Consider the following 21,907-nt stretch of genomic DNA (forward strand, 5'->3'; position numbering starts at 1 on the left):
CTTTTTCTTCTCCTCCTCCTCCTTCTTCTCCTCCTCCTCCTTCTTCTTCTTCTTCTTCTTCTTCTTCTTCACCTTTCAATACGCCACAGGTTGTATAGCCAAAGACGGGCGGTGTGAAAACGAGGGAGCGCGATTCTATACACTATACAGGATATATATAAATTAGTCCTTTATTTTTTCCTCCAATAATACTTATAATTCTTGATTTGATTCCCGGATGAACATGCGAACTTGTCATAATAATTAAATGTGAGAATAACATTTTTATCATCAAATCTAAAATCTTGGTAAACTAAGGCTTGGTAATACTTGCGGGCCTATTTGCCCTCGTGGTAAGAATATAAATCATTGTCTTGTCCTTGTCTTCGGACGTCTATATGTCATTAGCCTCTTGTCGAGGCCCTGGCGGCTGCTTCCCGAGCGAAGCGAGGGATTTCCTAATTCGCGAAATTTTTAGGCCTGGCGCGAGCCCTGCTTCGCTCTCTAGTCTGGTCTGTTAGCGGAATTATGTGGACACGGTGGACAAAAGCATGATTTTTTCTCCAGACCTTTGTTTATGTATGAGAATTAAAAATGGGGTATGCTCCAAAAAATCTGGCTGCAGGAACAGTGAAAAAATGGGTGAAAATGTCAAAATTTATGAGTTTAGATTGGTCTGATATATAGACTAGCGCTAGTGCTAAACTCAATAGCAGTGCATTATTTTGCATTGGTTTAGTTCTTGAATTCAGACCCTTTTTGAACAAATATTCTGTTTGTCCTCACATCTCGATGCACTAAATATCTGAATGCAGATGCTAAACAAGCCGAAGGGTGGTGATGGAGGGGGTTGAATGTTGGTGTGTATGTACATATTTTGGTCTTGGGGTAAAGATGTGCAAGACACATTTTTTGCATGTGTTGGAAATTGTGTTGCCATGGTAACAGTGTATTACGGCAAGAATAAGGTACAAATCTTGCAGTTAGAACAACTTCCTCTGTTGTCATCCGATTCTCATGATATTTGGCACACACATTGGTCTTGAGGTGAAGATGTCTAAGACACATTTTGTGTGTCTTTCAAAAATCTTGTTGCCATGGTAACAACATATTATTTGGTGAAAATTGGGGAAAAAATTACAATTCAAACTGCTTCATCAGTTTTAAATCAATTCTCATGAAATTTGACACACACATTGGTATTAGAGTAAAGATGTACAAGGCACTTTTTGTATGTGTTTCAGAAATTGTGTTGCCATGGTAACAACATATTATATGGCAAAATTTAGGTAAAAACCTTGCAATTTGAACAACTTCATCAGTTTTGAACCATTTCTCATGAAATTTGGCTCATACATTTGCCTTGAGGTAAAGATGTGCAGGAACCATTTTTTGTGTGCATTTGTCAGAGAGTATATTGCCATGGTAACCACATATGATAGCCAGAAATGCAGGAAAACTCAATGTGGATCAAACGACTTCCCCTTTTTTTAGTCAGTGCTCATAAAAGTTGGAAGAAATATTCATCTTTGGGTAAAGATTCATATTAAATTCTAAACTGCATTAAAATATATGAGTCACCTTCAGTAATATTTCTAGGTTTTGGGGGAGGAGCGGGATTGGTCCTTAAAATCTGACATCAAAATAAAGGTTAAAGGCGGTGTCCATTAACACTCTTGAAATAAGCATCCCCTCAAGGGCATAGGCTGGGGGTACACTGGGTGAATGTGAAACCTTCCGCTGTGGCAATGGAGTTCCAACACTGGCAAGCAAAACAAAATGTGTACCCCTTCTACTTTCAACGGCTAATTTTCCAAACCTTAGTTCCACCTCCCCAAGATGTGCACCCCTCCCCATCCCACTTCTATCTCCCCATGCTCAACCAGTCTACGCCTTTGCCCCTCAGGGGTCTTTGTATTTTAAAGCGAGACATTACTCCCTTTTTTTGGGGGGGAGCTAGGGGGGGGTCTTTAGAAAATGACCTCATAAAAGTTAAAGTTAAAGGATTATGACTAGGAACTTAACCCCCCCTGAAAAAATAGGGGGCTGATATATTTTTTGAGCAGAAAAATGCCCCCCCCCCCCATTAAAAGGTAAGAAGAGTCATTTGCACTTCAGAGTTCAGACCATTCATTTGATGTTTAATGCATTCTGCTTTGGTAAAAAATTGTTTACAGTAGCCAATTAATCATTGTTTATTTATATTCTCCTACTCAGTCTTTTATTCATATTCCATTCTTACTCTTTCTTTTTAACTATATCACATCACTCTTGATTTTGAGCTTCACCATACCATCTAATGTTTCCTCTCTCCTTTTTTTACCCTCTATCTCTCCAAGTATATTTTCTCTGACATATTATAAAGTGTACCTTTAATCATGCAACTAATTATAGAAATATATATATACAAAAATCTCTGCACTTGTTTTAGAAATTCACTTGCAAATCCATGACTCAATAACATACCATATCAAAAATATGCATATGTGCACAATAAATTTTTGCCTTCTATTTTCTTTCATTTAATTTTTTCAGTATATTTCTGTGACAGCCCCTGCTTTATACATCCTACATCTCCAATTGTCAAAAAATGAATATTATGTTTCAGTAGCAAAATTGTTGGATGCAAGATCTGACTGTCACAAAAAATGCAAATAATTTTCCATTGGAGTAAGGACGAACGTATTCACTGTTCATTGAGCAAATGATGACTTTTATTTCTCTACATATATGCTAGTCATATCCCTTTCAGATGGTGGTAACTGCAGGAATGGGAAAACTCAGTGATATAACTAAAATTTTCACAGAGGATTTTCGGAAAACAACTAAATTCATTTTTTTTTCAAGCAACAGTTATTCCATTCTGAATGCTGCAACTATGAATTTGATGCACCTTTACCATTTCTTCAATTCTTTAAACTAGACATAAAATATAGCTAATAGTATTATTTAGGACAGAGTGTAGCCAAAATAGAGTTTAAAATATTATGAAGAAAAGAATAAATGTCATGGTATTATATTTCAGTGTAGGTGTAACCATTCAAAATGGAATAATTGTTGCTAGATAATAATGAATTAAAATAGCAAAGAAAAATGTACTTAGAGAGGGAGAAAAAGAGGGGGGGGGGAGGAAACAAAACAAGAAGGTATGGTAAAGCTCTAAAGTGCAAGAAGTGCAAAAAGTGATGTAAGAAAGTCAGAGTAAGAACTGAAATGAACAAATACTGAGTAGGAGATAAATAAAACGTTGATTAATTGGGCACCGGAAATGATATTTTATCAAAACCAGAATGTTTTAGGCTTTAAATTAATACGCTGAAGTGTAAAGGATTTCCCCCCCCTTTTTTTTTGGGGGGGGGGGGGTTCAGTTCCTAGTTGTAATTATTTCCTTTTACTCTTTATGTGGCAATTTTCTAAAGCCCCCCCCCCCCCAAAAAAAAAGGGGTGCTTTCTTTAAGAGTGTTTAAGTTCCTAATGGCCATGGCCTTTAACCTTCTATATTTTTATGTTGTCAGTTTTTAAGGACCTCCTCCGCCCCCCCCCCAAAAAACCTATAAATATTATTGAAGGTGATTAATACCATGAATACCCTGCGCTATTTTATGATGTTAAAGGGGAATCCAACCCAAATAAACATTTGTTTTTAGAGGAAAAGGAAAAATCAGACAATAGGTCAAAGTTTGAACAATATCGGACAAACCATAAGAAAGTTGTGAATATATAAAAGTTGTAAACATTGGTAATCACTATATACCCATGAAGACTTCAAATTGGCCGCATATGTGATGTCATAATGATGTAAGGGAAGGACCACTCTTCCATGTACAGAAATAATTAATGGACTAAAATGTCTTTTTCAAAAGTTTTACTTCAAATTGTATCTTTCTTTCATGAGGACATAAAACATTATACTAACAGGTTTATATTACGGCCCCAATGGAATTTAGGAGAAAACCAAAAATCAAAGTACAAGGCCAATGGGAAAGTTGTCCTTGCAGCCTCACCCCTTGTCATAATTTACTTACCCATTGTCAATTTGAAATCTACATACTAGTAGCCTTAGGGATCTTAATTTTAAAGCAGCCATAACTTTATTTTGCTTATCCGATTGCTTTCAAACTTTCAACATTCTTATTTTTCTCCTTTTCCACACAGCATTTTATGACCAAGGCTGGATTCCCCTTTAACACTGAATATGAATCTTTACCCAAAATTAATATTTGTGTAAACTTTTCTGAGCACAGGCTGAAAACAGAGAAGTAGATTGATCCACAATTGGTGAGTTTTCCCTGCATTTCTGGCTATATGTGGTTATCAAGGCAATGCACTCTCTGACAAATGCAAAAAAAAAAGTTCTTGCACATCTTTATCTCAAGGCCAATGTGTGAGCCATATTTCATGCATGAGAATTGGTTTGAAACTGATGAAGTAGTTCAAATTGCAAGGTTTTTACCTAAATTTTGTCATATAATATGTTGTTACCATGGCAACACAATTTCTGAAACACACACAAAAAATGCCTTGTACATCTTTACTTTAATACCAATGTGTGTGCCAAATTTTATGTGAATTGATTGAAAACTGATGAAGCAGTTTGAAATGTAAGGTTTTTTCCCAATTTTCACCAAATGTTATGTTGTTACCATGGCAACAAAATTTCCAAAAGACACACAAAAATGTTTCTTAGACATCTTCACCTCAAGACCAATGCGTGTGCCAAATTTCATGAGAATCTGATGAAAACAGAGGAAGTAGTTCTAACTGCAAGATTTGTACCTTATTTTTGCCATAATACACTGTTACCATGGCAACACAATTTCCAACACATGCAAAAAATGTGTATTGCACATCTTTACCCCAAGACCAAAATATGTACATACACACCAACATTCAACCCCTCCACCACCACCCTTCGGCTTGTTTAGCATCTGCATTCAGATATTTTGTGCATTGAGATGTGAGGACAAACAGAATATTTGTTCAAAAAGGGTCTGAATTCAAGAACTAAACCAATGCAAAATAATGCACTGCTATTGAGTTTTGCACTAGCGCTAGTCTATATATCAGACCAATCTAAACTCATAAATTTTGACATTTTCACCCATTTTTTCACTGTTCCTGCAGCCAGATTTTTTGGAGCATACCCCATTTTTAATTCTCATACACAAACAAAGGTCTGGAGAAAAAATCATGCTTTTGTCCACCGTGTCCACAAGTAGGGTGTTTTTGACGCTAACAGACCGGACTACTCTCCCTTGCTTAGCCATGTTCGCTCGGAAAGCAGCCGACAGGGCCTCGACAAGAGGCTAATATGTCATTGGCCTGGGGCGTCTAGTCCTGGCCTTAGCCTTGGCCATCGGTCCTCGGACGAAGCCAGAAAATGAGGCCAAGAAAAAAAATCAGAAAATGAAGGCAATATGAAAAAAATAACAATATAGGTTTGCTTTAATTTGTTGCTGAAAACTTTAAAGTTATCATGTCACATAATGAGACAGAATCATTTCTCTTGCTTAACACGTGCCTTTGAAGTCATGAAATAGGCAGATCCAGATATCCAGGGGGCCATAGGGACCACCCCACCCTATTGGAAACACAATAAAAGGGAGTGACAGAAGAATAAGAAGGGAAACGAGAAGAAGAAAAATAAGACAATGAAGAAAATAGTAAATTATCGAAAAACACATATGTCAATGCACTGAATTTAGAGTTGTATCACTATTGTATATATAAAAAGTGAAACTATATAAAGAAAACGTTGACTAAGTTCTTTAAAAAAATATGATAGATTTGACATCGTATTCAGAGATGGTCGTGTGGTCGAGTAGAGCATTGGACTCATAATCGCAAAGTTGTGAGTTCGAATCCCCACTCTGCCATTGTCTCCACTTAATTTGATAAAAAAGGCCCGAGAGTAATATCTGTCGTCATATAAGGTCAGCCACTATGACTGATTAAACTAGAGACGTAATGTTTCTTGTGTAATATATACCAGCTTGGCGTTTACCAGCGTTTACCAGCAAAATGCTGTCCTGACGAGTTCCTACGGGAGTTACCATAAACTGAAACTAAGAAAACTGAATAATATTTTATTTCACCCTTTAGCATTTCCTTTTATTTACTTTTTACACTGGGTCCAGTGGCTAGGGTGCAGTGACCCCGGCCCCCGACCCCCTCTACACAGGGGCCGCGGAACGGGGGGGGGGGTTGGCTTTAGCCCTCATTTTTTTTTTCCAAAACCAAGTACAAAACGAAAAAAAATCCATTCTGATTGAGATTTTTTTGCATGGTCACCCTCCACCACTTTTAAAACCGTACCGCAGCCCCTGTATACACCATACCAAGATATATGGCTCGAAATATTTGGTTCATAAGTTCGAACACAAAACGAGCATCATTAGACAGAAAAAGAGGGAAAATTGTTATGGGAGAACTTAAATAAATTTCTACAAGGGCAATTTTAAAGGAGGCGTGAGTTAGGCTCCCCATTGTTCTTATTTTGTGAGCGGGACCTCTATAATCCAAACTTCTGATTCAGTCCGACAATTGTTTCATTCTGTTTAATAATGAAAGAATTTTTTCTATTCTGTTTACAGTTGTTATTTGTAATGTATTCATGCTCCAGGATCTCCGAGACGGATATTTTGTTTACCTTGTGAATCTTTTATCTGGTTTTGTTTATCCATTTGATTGTTGAATAAAATAATGAATGATTAATGAATGAATTGAATTGAATTGTGTCACTGTGATGAAAGATCACATTTAGGGAGAAATTATGATGTTCTCACCCTGAAATTAATTAGGGCGACGGTCTATTGGATTTCTGCCCCATAGACCTCACATTTTTGCCAAATATGATTAATTTACTACGAAATATGTGGCCTCATTTTGCATATGGTTTTGGACTTTTGGTTTATCGTTCAAAAAATGTATGGTTTATTGTCGTAGATGGCATGCGACCTTTTTCAAGGTGAACGGTTTCTCATCCCATATTCGCAAACGGTATTATGTGCTGCATGAATAACTTCCGGGATTTCAGTAACACTGAACTGATACTGTGAAAATGGCGGTGGCTGTGTCGCACAGTGGAGGCACCCAATTAAGGTCTTTAGAAAAGGTACTAGAAGATGCCCAAGTGACGGGAAAACTTAATCTAAATGGAAGGAATTTAAGGGACTATCCAAAAAGTGCAGAAAAGTTCGATTTGCTGGACACTGTAGAGATCGGTAAGTTGTCAATTCGACTCGAGTAATCACCAGTGCAGTGCAAAACCAATGAGGAGGGTCTGGCCTGCCAGTGCCCGTGCCGTGGGGAGATGGGTGCTGAGACCCGAGTCCGACCGACCGGTCGCGTCGGTCGGTCGCGAGCTCGAGGAATGAGGATAGATGGTGTGAACTGAATGATGTGTGCAATTATGTAAAAAATAATTTTTGCATATAAACTTACCCATAAATACACACTACATGTACCTACGCTAACGCTGTAAATGAGCTATACACCCTAAGGCTAAGTATAAGTTTAGAAAACAAAAGACATGAAAGAGTTGATTTGAATAAAAAGAGAAAAATCCAATGCCAATGAGCATTACAGTACACTGAAAATTTCATCCCAATTCATTTTTTTATGTAAAATAAGAAAGTTATGACATAATAAAGTTTCGCTTATTTTCACAAACAAAACAGTGATATGCACAATTCAGTGGCATGCAGTGGAGACAGTCGATGATGTCCTTCACTCACTATTTCTTATGTTTTTTATTGTTTGAATTATACAATATTTATTTTTTACATATTTGACAATATAATAAGGGCCAACTTGACTGAACCATTATAGTATTAAACAATGTTAATTCCACATGTTCAGGGAGGAATTACATGTAATCGTTGTTTCACTTGACAATGAGGAGAAAATTAGAATATTTCATAAAATGAAATACAAAAGAAATAGTGAGTGGATTCGTCATCAGTCTCCTCATTTGCATACCGACCAGGATACTGTTACATACATGTGAAATTAAGCAGAACTTTATAATGCCATATGTATAGCTTTCTTATTTTACATCCGATTTTGATGAAATATTCAGTGTTATGCTTGTTGGATTTTTCTCTTTTTATTCAACTCAACTTTTTGTTGGGGTGGACTTGTCCTTAAATGACCTTATCAGTGTACAGTGTACACAACAGCATGACTCTCAATCTAATTTGCCTGCTAATATCACTCCTTTTATAATGTAACTTGCATATCAAACTAAATTATCTCACTATACATGAATGTGTCAACCTCTTGTCTCATTATTGATCTTTCCGTCAACAGTGCCTTAAAGGGTTACTCCAGGCTGAGAATATAAACAAATAGAGTAAAATTCACAGAACAAAATGCTAAAAATTTCATTAAAATCGGATAACAAATTACGAAGTTATTAGATTTTAAAGTTTAACAATATTTTGTGAAAACAGTTGATGTACATGTATATGCACGTCATGAATATTCATTAGGTGGGCTGATGATGTCCCATCCCCACTTTGCTTTTTCATGTATGTTATAACTTTTAAATTTTTTTATGTGTAAATGATGTGTCTCTAATATTATTATGAAATGAGTTGGAGCAACAAATAGCTACATGTAACGCACTTTAATCAGTTGTCAATCCAACTGTTTTAGTGCTTGGTATAATTTTTTTAAATTAACCTAATTTCATTTTATAATAAAACACAAAAGAACAAGTGGGGATATGACATCTTCAGTCCACCTAATGAATATTCATGAAGACATGTCTAGAACTGTTTCACCAGAGTAATGCAAATCTTTAAAAATTAATAACTTTGAAATTTGTTATCCGATTTTGATCAAATTTTCAGCATTTGCTTGGTGAATGTTACTCTAGATTTATTAAAATATAAATATGTTCAACCTGGAGCATCCCTTTATTACATGTAAATCTAGATTTATTTTTGGTGCACGAATGTATGGAAGCTTAAGTGCCACCCAGATGTTTACATAATCATCTCGTCATGTCTACATCTCTTATGGAAAATGATATTGATGACGAGATCTCGGGTCTCGTCATGTCTACATCCCTTGTGAGAGATGATCAGATGACAAGATCTTGGATCTCGTCATGTCTATATCTTTTACAATGTAGAAGAGATGATCAGATGACAAGATCGTGGATCTTGTCATGTCCTACATCTTTTAGAAGAGATGATCAGATAGCAAGATCTTGGATCTCGTCATGTCTACATCTTTTTTTAGAAGAGATGATCAGATGGCAAGATCTTGGATTGACGAGATCCAAGATCTTGTCATCTGTTCATCTCTCACACGGGATGTAGACATGACAAATCTCGTCATCTTTAATATCCTTTTTCCCTAAGAGATAGACATGACGAGATGATTATATGAACATCTTGGTGGCACTTTTAAGCTTCCATATAAATGCCATATGATACGTAAATGTACCTGGATTATGAAGGTTACAATACATGGAGTTTTTATACGTACATGTAGGTCCTACTACGGGACATATGGTATCATGCTCGGTTTCCGTCTGTCTGTCCGTCCGTCCGTCAGTTAACTTTTCTTTGTAAACGTAAACTTTAGTTTGACTAAACCTAGGCTCATATAATTTTGATGTGTTTGATACTAGCATGGATCCCAGGAAGCCTATTGATTCTGAGGTCAAAAGGTCAAAAGTCAAGGTCACAGTGAGTTTACATGTTTTCATCTTACCCAAGCTTCTGAAGTCTTTGTAAATGCTATAACTTCAGTTTAACTTAATAGGCTCATATGATTTTTGTGTATGATACTAGCATGGATTCCAGGAGCCTATTGATTTTGAGGTCAAAAGGTCAAAGGTCACGGTCACAGTGACATGTTTTCACCTTACCCTCCTGAAGTCCTTGTACAAGCAATAACTTTTTTTTATAGTTTAACTTAACCTTCATTAAGGCTCATATAATTTGGTGTGAATGATACTAGCATGGATCCCAGGAAGCCTATTTACTTTCAGTTCAAAAGGTCAAAGGTCAAGGTCACAGTGACATTCTTTCATCTTACCCTTCTGAAGTCCTTGTAAACGTGATAACTTCAGTTTCACGAATAATTTAGGCTCATATACATGTAATTTGGTTTGTACATGTATGATACTACATTTAGTATCAATCCCAGGAATCTATTGATTTTGAGGTAAAAAGGTCAAAGGTCAAGTTGACACTTTCCACTTTTATTGCTTGACCAATAACTCCATTTTCCGTGTTATGGGCGGGCATATAATTTATGTGCTCGCCCTAGCGACACTCTCATTGCACATGTATTTTCTATTTTCCATATTATATTTGTCAAATTAATATTTTATTAATTTCAGGGAATGTTGGTGGTGCCATAAACACCAACACAAACATTAAAAACTAGAAGTAAAACCAACTTACACATACACTGTACCTGGATATCAAGGATGTAATACATCATCGCCTTCCCGCACAAAGGCCGTTAGCACGCACTGGGCGTTGCCTTCCCGCGAAAGGGCTGTTAGCGCGGACTGCGCGTCGCCTTTCCCCACAAAGCCCGTTAGCATGCACTGTTCACTGCTCAATAACGGCCCTTTCGCGGGAAGGCGATGCAGAGTGCGCGCTAAAGGCCTTTGTGCGGGAAGGAGATGACATACACCTGGGCAGTAGTTTTTGTCTCGCCTGCATAGCAGAGCGAGACTATAGGCGCCGCTTTTCCGACGGCGACGGCGGCGTCAACATCAAATCTTATTAACCTAAGGTTAAGTTTTTGAAATTACATCATAACTTAGAAAGTACACCTGTATATGGACCTATTTCATGAAACTTGAACATAAGCTGAATCAAGTATTACTGAATATCCTGCCTGAGTTTCAGGTCACATGACCAAGGTCAAAGGTCATTTAGGGTCAATGAACTTAGACCATGTTGGGAGAATTATTTTCAAAATCTTAACCGAAGGTTAAGTTTTTGAAATGACATCATAACTTAGAAAGTATATGGACCTAGTTCATGAAACTTGGGCATAAGGTTAATCAAGTATTAGTGAACATCCTGCCTGAGTTTCAGGTCACGTGATCAAGGTCAAAGGTCATTTAGGGTCAATGAACTTTGGCCAAGTTGGGGGTATTTGTTGAATTACCATCATAACTTTGAAAATTTATGGATCTAGTTCATAAAACTTGGACATTAGGTTAATCAAGTACATGTACCACTGAATATCCTGTGCGAGTTTCAGGTCACATGACCATGGTCAATGGTCATTTAAGGTCAATGAACTTTGGCCGTGTTGGGGATATTTGTTAAATTACCATCCTAACTCTGAAAGTTTGTGGATCTAGTTCATAAAACTTGGACATAAGAGTAATCAAGTATCACTGAGCATCCTGTACGAGTTTCAGGTCACATGACCATGGTCAAAGGTCATTAAAGGTCAATGAACTTTGGCCGTGTTAGGGGTATTTGTTGAATTACCATCCTAACTGAAAGTTTATGGATCTAGTTCATACAACTTGGGATATAAGAGTAATCAAGTATCACTGAACATCCCCTGTGAGTTTCAGGTCACAAAACCAAGGTCAAATGTCAGTTAAGGTCAATAAACTTAGGCCATGTTGGGGTAATTGTTGAATTGCCATCATAACTTTGAAAGTTTATGGATAGAGTGAATGAAATGTGGACATGGGTGTAGTTGACAAGTCTTAAGTCACCGTTCAAATGTCATTTATGGTCAATGAACGTGGTATTATGTCATTATATGAATGGTATTTTTGTGAATGATTATTTAATAGTAGTTTTCAAAGTTAGCACTGCTGCTATATTAAATCGCGTAATGCAGGCGAGACTGCCAGAGGCGTTCCACTTGTTATTCTTAATATTGTACTTTTACTACATGTATTTTATTAATATCATTTTCCATATTAAATATTTATATTTTATTAATGATTATTTCTGGGAATGTTGGTGGAGCCACATAAAACACCAACACAAAAAGTCCAATGCTAAACCTAGACCTACATGTACAAGTAAAACTAACTTTGCAGTCACCCAGCTACATGTACATGTACAAATGTTTCAGACGAACACTATGAAAGGGATGTACTGCAGGCCTCATGAACATGGTGTGGAAAAGCATGGGGATAGATTTTAATTTGCACTGAGCAGGGTCGCTTCAGCTTGCATCATAATCCTGTGCTGTAATATTAATCCGCATCAACAGGGGAGGAAGTGTGCTGCCTGAAATGGCAGTCCCTATCGGAAACTCCACCTTCCTTCCTTCCTCCCCCTCTCCCTCTCCATGTGCACTCATCATCCTATGGGCTCTATACTTAACCTATTTTGATACAAATTTAACGTAGAATAACAAGTGAAGTATGCAGTGCAGGTGTACATGTAAAGTAGATGTAGCAATAGCTTGAGAGATACATACTTGTACATATTAAAGTTACTTGTACATGTACCGGTATATACAATGTACATGTACATGTAGGAAGGTTGAGAGGAAGATTTTAACATCATTATGAACGTGAGCTGAAATGTTCATTTAATATCTGTGTTTTGTTTCCCCAGAAAGGCCCGAAAGTGCTTTACTGTACATACCACAAGAAAACAAATTGTAGTGAAATCCTAAAAATAATTACATTTCCTGAAGTTGAGTTCGTTTGAAAAAAAATGTCATTCAACCATTTAATAAAATCATATTGCTCAACATACAGAACTATGGGTATATAATTACAAGTATAAATGCAGTTGAAATGATACAAGGATGTCCCTATAATGCCTGATTATTATAAGCACATGTGTACTGTATCATACTTTAAACTATATGAAAGTAGCCTACATGTATGAGTTAAAATGAATAGCCCTCAAATAATATACAGCCCCATTACCAATGATGTGTATTGTGGCATAGGGGATAACATGTACAATGTAGTCTCTGGACTTTTGAACGGAGGGTTGTGGATTCAAATCCCAGCCATGGCGTAATTTCCTTCAGCAAGGAATTAATCCACTTTGTGCTGCACTCAACCCAGGTGAAGTACTGCACATGTGCATGCTAATGGGTACCTGGCTGGTATTTATTAAAATTCATGTGTGCTGCAAATCCGACAGGCTGAAGCTGCCAAGGTATATATATCCAAGCCCTTTGGAAGCGCATAAAGACGTGTGATACGTGTATTGCACTATGTACATGTACACACAAGAATTGTTTATTATTATTATTATTTATTATTGTAACATAGAGGCATGCATGCATTGTCTATGTAAATGCATAATGTTGGCCTAATACATGTACATGTACATGTACCTTTAAACTCTGTAATGGTGTGGACCTGCACCTCACACACCCCCTTCCTTCCTCCACTTCCCCCTCGCTGAGCCCTCCCCCTACCCCCTCCCTCTGCCCTCCCCCTACCCCCCTCCCTCTGCCCTCCCCCTACCCCCCTCTCTCTGAATCGCCTGCTCAAAATTCAGAAAGAGTACAGGTTCACTAATAAATACAGGCTTTGTACTTTGTACATGCTGTACATGACTACATCCATGGCATGTATATAATGCTTTTAGATTGATTACATTATTTTAAGAAAAGGGTGATTTACAATACTGAATACATGTACAGTGCAATGGATGCCCAATGCAGACCATGGCATTGGAAAGTTTAGCAGTGCATTCATGAAGCACATGAATGATGATGGGGCCCACGAGAGGATTCGGTGGATGAGGGTCCGGCAGTAGGGAGGCTTGTGTTAGTGTGCTCATGATGCGATGATGTGATGTGCTGGGTCTGAGCTGGGATTACATCTATTTTGGTTGCCATGAGTCATTGTCAACGTGGAAGAGAGAAAGATGCCCTCCCTGTTCCTCTGTCTGTCTGAGCCCTTGTCTGTCTGAGCATTGTTTCAGTATTATCATCTTGCAAACCATTTCTATTTGGAAAAGAATATTAATGGATACAAATCATCCAACTCTTATGAAAATGAGTAATCATGAAATGTGCTATCAATTGGAATTTTGCTTCTGAAGGGTATCGAGGATTATTTCCGATTCCATGATATCTGTTCCCCCGACAATTGTTTGCTCCGCTCTAAATTCCACTCACTATTGGAATTGCTCACTTCAACCCTGGATTTAACAATATACAGTACAATGTAAATAGCTCCATGCTTAAACCTAACCCTAAACTTTAATTGTATTATAATACATAAAACCATATTTCAACCCTACAGAAACCCTATTTAAATAATAGACAGAATAAAGCTAGGAGCAATTGTTGCTGGAGCAAATGTTGTGTCCCCTTTATTTCCATCTCACCAATTTTGAGACTATATAAAATGATCAATCCCCAAAAATGAATCTTCAGAATTGTACTTTAAATTTACTTTTTACACGTAAGCCTAAATGTACATGTACATGTGGGCCTTACATGTACACTACATTGTACATTTACACATGTACCTTGCTGTATAGCACTACATGTACTCATGCAGGCTTATGTTGAAAACTGCAAATTCATAGGAAAAACATATGGCATGAACATTTTAGATTTTGATATATATTTTTGTCATCTTTGAAATGTTATTAAAGGTCATTCCTTTCTAGTGGGCCTTTATTTTATGTACGCTACATGTACATGTATATACAATGTAAAAGATCCTACTGTGTACATGCATATAATTATTATTATTCAATTTGTCTTGCTATTTACAAATTTTTTTATATACATATTTTCTTCTTTTGAATATGATGATATTTTAAAAGTGTAAATGTTAATTTATATGTTTTTAATACTCGCAACTTTGCTGATTTAATTTTGACGATCATAGTTTTACAATGTTATAATTTCAATCAATTTTAATCTTTTTTTGAGATTGTCCAAAATTATTTTTTCTGGCTTTATTTGTTGATTATTTGTCTAGCACTAGAATTGTGATATATTGTAATCTTTTTAATATACATGTACATTTTTACTTTGTGAATATGATAATATGAGTCTTCGGACTTTTGTCATGTACCATTTTCACAATAAAACCAGAATTGAAAATTGAATTATAAGAAATTAAAAACTCTAGTTACCATAAAAAAGCCCCCAAATTTTCCATGTACAGTATCTAGAGGTCCCTATACTATTATTGTAATGAACAAATGAATGACAAAATTGAACTTGCACCATTTGTTTGTGTACGATGTGATGATGAGTACATGTATGGTTTAGGATGGGATTTTAATCTATTTTCGTCACCATGACTCAATGGGTTTATATGTTGAGATATAGAAAAAAATACCCACCCAGTTCCTCTGTCTGTGTGTACATACATGTATGTAGGTCTAGGTCTGTACATGTACAGTACATGGGCATACTTTTGTTTTCCAAGTCTCCGTCTCTTTTGGGGTGCATGTATTAGCCTTCTTAATATTTTGTTTAAAAAAGACATCATTTGTTTCCCATTATATTACATGTATATTGACATTAAAGTTACAGTTCATGGTTTTAAATGATTTTGCCTAAGGCTAATGCATACATGTTTTGCTACTATTCTGATTCAGATCCATATAGACAATGCAGATCAGAGCCCAAAAGTGCAAAATCACCAACCCAATCCATCTCCCCTTCACCCTCCCTCTGTCTGTCTGGGTAGTTTCACCAGACAGCCTATCATCGTCGTATGCTTGATGGAACATCATTGTTCATTCATTTCGATTCACTTGGCCTCATAAACGGCCCAGTTGAAATGACAAAATACTTGGCAGAAGATGAAGGCAGTCAGGTTTTGATATCAAAGTGTGTGGAGGAGCCGTGGTGTAGTGGTTCTGACTCTCGCCTTGTAAACAGAGGGTCGTGTGTTCGAATCCCTACGCGGTCTGGCGTCCTTTGGCAAGGCGTTAATCCACACTTTGCCACTCTCGACCCAGGTGCTAAATGGGTACCCGGTAGGATGTGAAAGTCATTGTAGCTTGTCCAGTACTGTGTGCGCCTCACCGGCGACTGACTGGAATACTCCCCAGGGAGTGGAGGATGTGCACACATTGTGTGCGGGAATGACTGATTGAATCCGATGACCGGGGTAATAATATATCTGTAAAGCGCTTAGACACGTCGTTCCGATGTATTAAGCGCTATATAAAAAACGGATTATTATATATTAAAGTACGATTTACTTTGTAATCATGATACTACAATGTATATGGTTAATGTCATGTCATCTCCTGTTTTGTTTAAAAATGTGATTGTAAAGTTTATCAAATTCATTTCTTCCTGATGTTTGATTGCTAAATTTGCAAGCCCATTTTATTCATATGAAAGCATTTATGTAGTGAGAGAGAACACTACATATACAACAATATCAAAATATAAATTTCCTCAAAGAAAATTGCAGAGCAACTATCTACCTGGATACACGTAATGTACTTTTGTTTAGATACACTGTACCAGGGACTCAGTTTTATATTTACATATATATGAGGAACAATAAAAAGCTCTCCTAAAACTTTTAAGAGGAGTGGTAGGGTAGTATAAAAAAACTGCAAAAGCTCTTCTTTGACAAACAAAGGGAGCTTTTTTGTCCGATTACAAAGTTACAACCCACTACCGGAAGGAGACAATGAGATTCCCTTAAAAAAAGGCCTGAATACCGTATTTATCTCATTTTAAAATACATTGCTTATAATTGTGTTAAATTTTGTGTGTTAATTATAGAACTAAATGTAAATAGGCTTTACAATTTGAAAATGAAAAATGTGGCTTGATTAGCTTTCCATAGCTGAGGTTACTTTGACACCATTCTCATTATACTTTCTAAAACTAGTTTACTGGAATTCGGTTCAGGAAACCAGTTTGGTTTGCTAGCATTCTCATCTGATCACCCAAAAGTGGTTTTCAAATCCACTTCACGTATTAAAAGTGTCCTTGTTGCTATGGCAATGCTCTCAGTTGGGGTGACATGTTTCGCGCGAAATTCGAAACCGCAACGTAGACATTTTACACACAGTGTGTGGAGTAGCGTGCTCCAAATGTACAAAGATCGCTTCCCGAAGAACGGTTGTGTCCTCACTTGCACTATAAACCAGTTTAACGAGGCAAAGCGATCTTGAAAACTACATCGCGAGGTGGTTTTCTGAACCGGTTTGGAAGATCGCTTTCAAGACCGCTTTGACAGTTCTCATTACACTACCGGTAAACTAGTTTTAGGACGGTAGTGAGAACGATGTGGTGCTCGACTGCTCGTTGCCACTGCTTGGTATATATCCTTTTGGAGGTGATTTCAGTGTAATTTATTATGGTCTAATGGAATTGGAGGAAGAAAAACAGGATTTCCTGTCAGATAATTTTTAAACCACAAAATGTAAAGCTGAACTTCGTGAGACGTAAAACAAACTTGTAGACAATGTATGTACAATGTAGGCATACATACCTTGTACAGAGACATTGCTTTTATTATAAAAGCAATGTACATGTACTGTTCAGTCTCATGAAATGGGGCCCTGGCAATGATTTTAAAACAGGGGTTGCCCAGGGTTTTGTTTATGGTTATGGGATTGTCATCAGAAAAAAAAATGACAAGCAAAAAAATATTGTTTTCACTTGCCGACCCGATTTCCAGGGTGTGCTGCCTCTGCTTATAACATTTTAAGGGGATATCAGCACCCCAGCACCCCTGCTTCACAGGGCCATGCCACCAAGATCATTTTTTTTTTTTTAATGGAACACAAACAATAGTAAGAAATGTATCTACATGTACATGTACATAGGCCTACACTGTACAGTATACACTTGGAAGACTACATGTATGTTTCTCTCATTTTCTGCCATAGACACAGGGTGGATAATAGCAAAGTACTACCGGTATTTATTATGATTTATGAGATAAATTTATTTTCATTTTTGAATTTTAGATTTATAAAAAAAAATATGATGAATACATTTTTGTTTAAATTTTTGTTTAAATTCATTTTCATTTTCAAATTTTAGATTAAACAAAAAATATAATGAATACATTTTTGTTTTATTTCAGATCTGTCAAAAAACAAGCTTAGTGAGCTACCTTGTGAACTATGTTCTTATACAGCACTACAAAGATTATCCTGTTACAACAATGTCATCAGAGTTGTACCAGAGGATATCATCAATCTTATGTCTTTGTCATATCTCAATTTAAGGTAAGTCGGACGAATTTCTTAAAAATGGGAAGGATCAGGGTTTGGTTGCACAGACGCTAAATGATTAAAACTCAAGAAAGTCAGCAAAACTTCATCAACTCCCATGTCCTGCTTAAAAAGTAACTTGATTCCTTCAAAATTCAAATCCTCTCAGTTGACATTTTTCAAATTTCTTTTGATGTGCATTTTCCTGATAGTGTAATGGACTGACCCATTTTTCCCAAATAGGTTCCTTTACACCCACCCAATAAAAAAAAACTGGTAATTCCAAGAATTTCTTTAGACTTTAATACTTGTAAGAAATTCCTGATATATATTTTCTGCATGCATTCACCTGTCTATAATTATGAAAAATACCGGAACAAATTACGTGTACTAATAATCTATGGGTATTTTCTTTTGGGGGACATTACAAGAACTTTGCTTTAGTTAGTTTCACACCAGTTGGTCAAAGAGGTACATGTAGCCAGTATGTATGTACATGTAGATGTGAGATAATTTGGAGATTGGATGGGTGTGGAGGCCTCTTCAGAAAGAGATGTCATACCAGTGATGACTGTCTGAAACAGTGAACTTGGGTTTCCCATCTCACATGTCTAGTTTTCAAGCTCCTGGGAATTAGTCCGCCAGACTCTGAAAACATGTTTTGAAGAATGAAAGGAAAAACTGAACAGATATCTGTGGCATGTCCAGTTGCCATATTTAGAAGTGCATGTGATCATTGCAATACTATGACTCTGAATGCTGAGGACACGTGATGATAGTTCTCATCATTTGTTGAAGGTCGTGAAGGTGTACTGCTATGTTCACTTCATGCATTATTTCTCAGCTGGTCTACAATACAATAGTATTTCATGGAAGTATAGTTTTTGATATTTAAAGTTCAGGTTCTGAAAAGAGAGCCAGATGATTATTCCAAAGGTTGTTTACTTTCTCACACGTGTTCTGTATGCAACAATTGCAGCCCTGGGATAGTTGATTTTAAAAGAGAAAATGGATTCTCTTTTAAAAAAAGCAAATGCAATAGGTTCATTGAGGGTTCATTTTTTTCTGGGGCTGGAATTGCAGAAAAGGATGAAAAATCAGAATGCAAACACAAAACGTGTACTGCTTTTCAGGAAAGCATCAAATCTTTTATCCTCCTTAATTACTTTTCTAGTTCAAATGAACAAGGAATTAAACTAAATGTATGCTTAATAGGAATTGGAGTGTATGCAATTCATTTCCGAAGTGAAGAAGAAGATGGAGGAGAGAATGGAAAAAGAAGGAAAAGGAGGGAATGGATGAAAGAGGGAGGGAGCTGGATAGGGGAAGGGGGGGGGGGGGGTAGGGTAGAGAAGGAAAAGTGGAGGAGAAGAAAGGGAAGGGGCAGGAGAAGGGAGAAGGCATAATAGAGGAGGGTGATGAGGAAAGAATGATGAAGAGGATGAATTGGAGGGAAGTGGAGTTTGGAGTCCATGCAGGTAAAAATGTAAGGGTAGGGGTCTTTGTGACAGATACATGTATTGACAATATGAATAAATTATGTTGAATGCCAGTTTTGATAAATCATGAAAATATAATTGATTTATTTATCAGTGGCAATGCAAGTTCTGACCTTTGCTAAAATAAAATCCTTGCTGACAAGTCAATTGCTGATAGCATGCTGTATTATTAAAATCGCTTGTTCACTAAAAAATTGTTTTACAGTCTGAATTGAACCATGGAGATGGTCCTCCATGGATAATGAAAATTCATACTGTATTGAACTCTTTGTCTCACCTGACATGTACATGTACAGTTTGTATACTTCTGCAGCTGTAAACAATGAACAAAATTCACAACAAAGACGCTTGTCCAGTACATGTAGACCTATACAATGAAACAAGTAGTATGTGAGATCCATTTTGTACATGCATGCATGTGATTTGTATGCAGTGTACAGTATTAATTAATTTTTCACTTGGGGTTACTAATATTCTATTGCCTCGTGCTGGCCTCTTCTAATTAAACGGTGCCTAAACTGGTTCCTCGGACAGCATTTGCTGAGCTTTACGTCATACACTGAACATTGCAGATGACTGGCTGGCTGTCTGATGAAGAGTTTAACTTTATTAATAATTGTCCAGTATTAAAAGCAATAAGCCCAGTAGTTACATTGTACTTGCATAAATAAGCCCAGTACTACAGTGTATTATTTTCAAAATAGCATTGGTATGGGAAATTTTATAATGATGATTAAAACTGCTTTTGTAAATCTCTCATTTGGTATGGTACAGTAATTCCCCAAGCTGCAGTTTTGACAATATCCTTCAGCCACTTCAGGCTACAAAATGTCTATACACCATTACACATTAAAATAGGGAGAGTAGATATTGGATTTGATAGAGTGGAAGGGGGAAGATGATTGGTCTGTAACCTTTCCCTTTCCTGTGGATATCATTTTATCCCGTTATATGTGAGCAAGCGGTACTCCATTAGGGATCAGTGGAAGTGTTGGTTAATCAGGGAGGGCATGATGTCAAATAATGTATGTACAGTACATGTATGTTATTTGTTACCTTTCGGCTGTTCACACTTGGCAAGATTTGGTCATAAGTGTAGCACAGTACAGGAGAAGATGGGATATTTCCAATGAAGCATAATCATATCAATGCACACCAGTAGCATATGCAGGGGGTGGTTACAGGTGTTCAACCCCCCCTTAATTTTTTTTGTACTGGTACCCAACCCCCCCCCCCAAAAAAAAAAAAAAAATGTGGAAGACCTTTTCTTTGCTTGTCAAATTTTTTTGGATGCGAAACGACCTAAAATTTATGGTAAAGACCTTTTTTCTTTAAATTTTCTTTTTTTGTTATCAACACTTCTTTCAGCTTGAACCCCCCCCCCTTCAAAAATCCTGCGTACGCCTCTCACTTACACTGTACTTGTAGGTCTTCTTTTATGTAGGCCTTGTTCACAATCATGACTGTGGAAGGGACATTGTAGGAATTACATGTACATTGTACATCTAGAGGCCTATTAAAAAAGGGTACCGGTAGCCTACAATTGCATTTTATTAATTCCAGATAATGAATCATAAGCCCTACAGTTTTCATTAAATATTTGGTTTTTTTTCTCCAAATGTACACTAGACGCCATTTGAGAAGATCTATTTATTTATCAATCTCTGTCTACTTCAGAAACATAGGCAGATAAAGCCTGTATTATTACCAATTTACAATCAATATTTAAGTATCAGGGACATCTCTGTTTACATCACAAATTGGGAAAAATGGCAAAAAGTATCCAAGTCCAATAAAATGAGCATTAATGGGGCATCCAAAGATAAGAAGCACTGTTTCCATGGAAACTGTAGTATATCGGTGAATTACAACTTTTATTGGAAATGTCAATATACATGTAGTTTGTTATGATAGGCCTACAGTACATTGTCTTTCAAATTTGTTAGATATGATTCATTAATATTTGAATATTCATTTATTTGTTCGTTCATCCGTCCGTCCGTCCATCCATCCATCCATTCATTTATTTGATCTTTTTTTTTGGGGGGGGGTGGGGGCAAACTTAAACTAGTTCATGTAGGTATGCATTATTTTTTTTTATTGTAAACGCTGTTTTTTTCCTCGGTGTGAATGGGGTAAAGTTGAATGAGGACTTGGCATGGATAGGATGTGGATCGCACTCACTGGCATTGGAATTGGATTATCACGATCTGAGTGATTAGACAGCAAGTCAGAGGAAGGAAGTCTGACGGATCAAATGTACTCAAATGGAGACTGATGGTGACC

At 36.8% G+C, this 21,907-nt stretch overlaps 1 protein-coding gene across 3 annotated transcripts in view; it reads left to right on the plus strand.

Moving 5' to 3' along the window:
- The first annotated feature begins 17,997 nt into the window (after positions 1 to 17,997).
- LOC129279712 (leucine-rich repeat and calponin homology domain-containing protein 1-like) overlaps positions 17,998 to 21,907 on the plus strand; it is a 56,913-nt gene continuing 53,003 nt past the window's right edge. For all 3 annotated transcript variants that reach the window (XM_064111646.1, XM_064111647.1, XM_064111645.1), the window contains exon 1: positions 17,998 to 18,137. In XM_064111646.1, coding sequence (XP_063967716.1) covers positions 18,112 to 18,137 — 26 coding nt within the window. In that variant the 5' untranslated portion in view covers positions 17,998 to 18,111. The remainder of the gene's footprint in view (positions 18,138 to 21,907) is intronic.

Source organism: Lytechinus pictus, chromosome 16 (assembly GCF_037042905.1).
Source record: "Lytechinus pictus isolate F3 Inbred chromosome 16, Lp3.0, whole genome shotgun sequence".
Classification (NCBI taxonomy): Eukaryota; Metazoa; Echinodermata; class Echinoidea; order Temnopleuroida; family Toxopneustidae; genus Lytechinus; species Lytechinus pictus.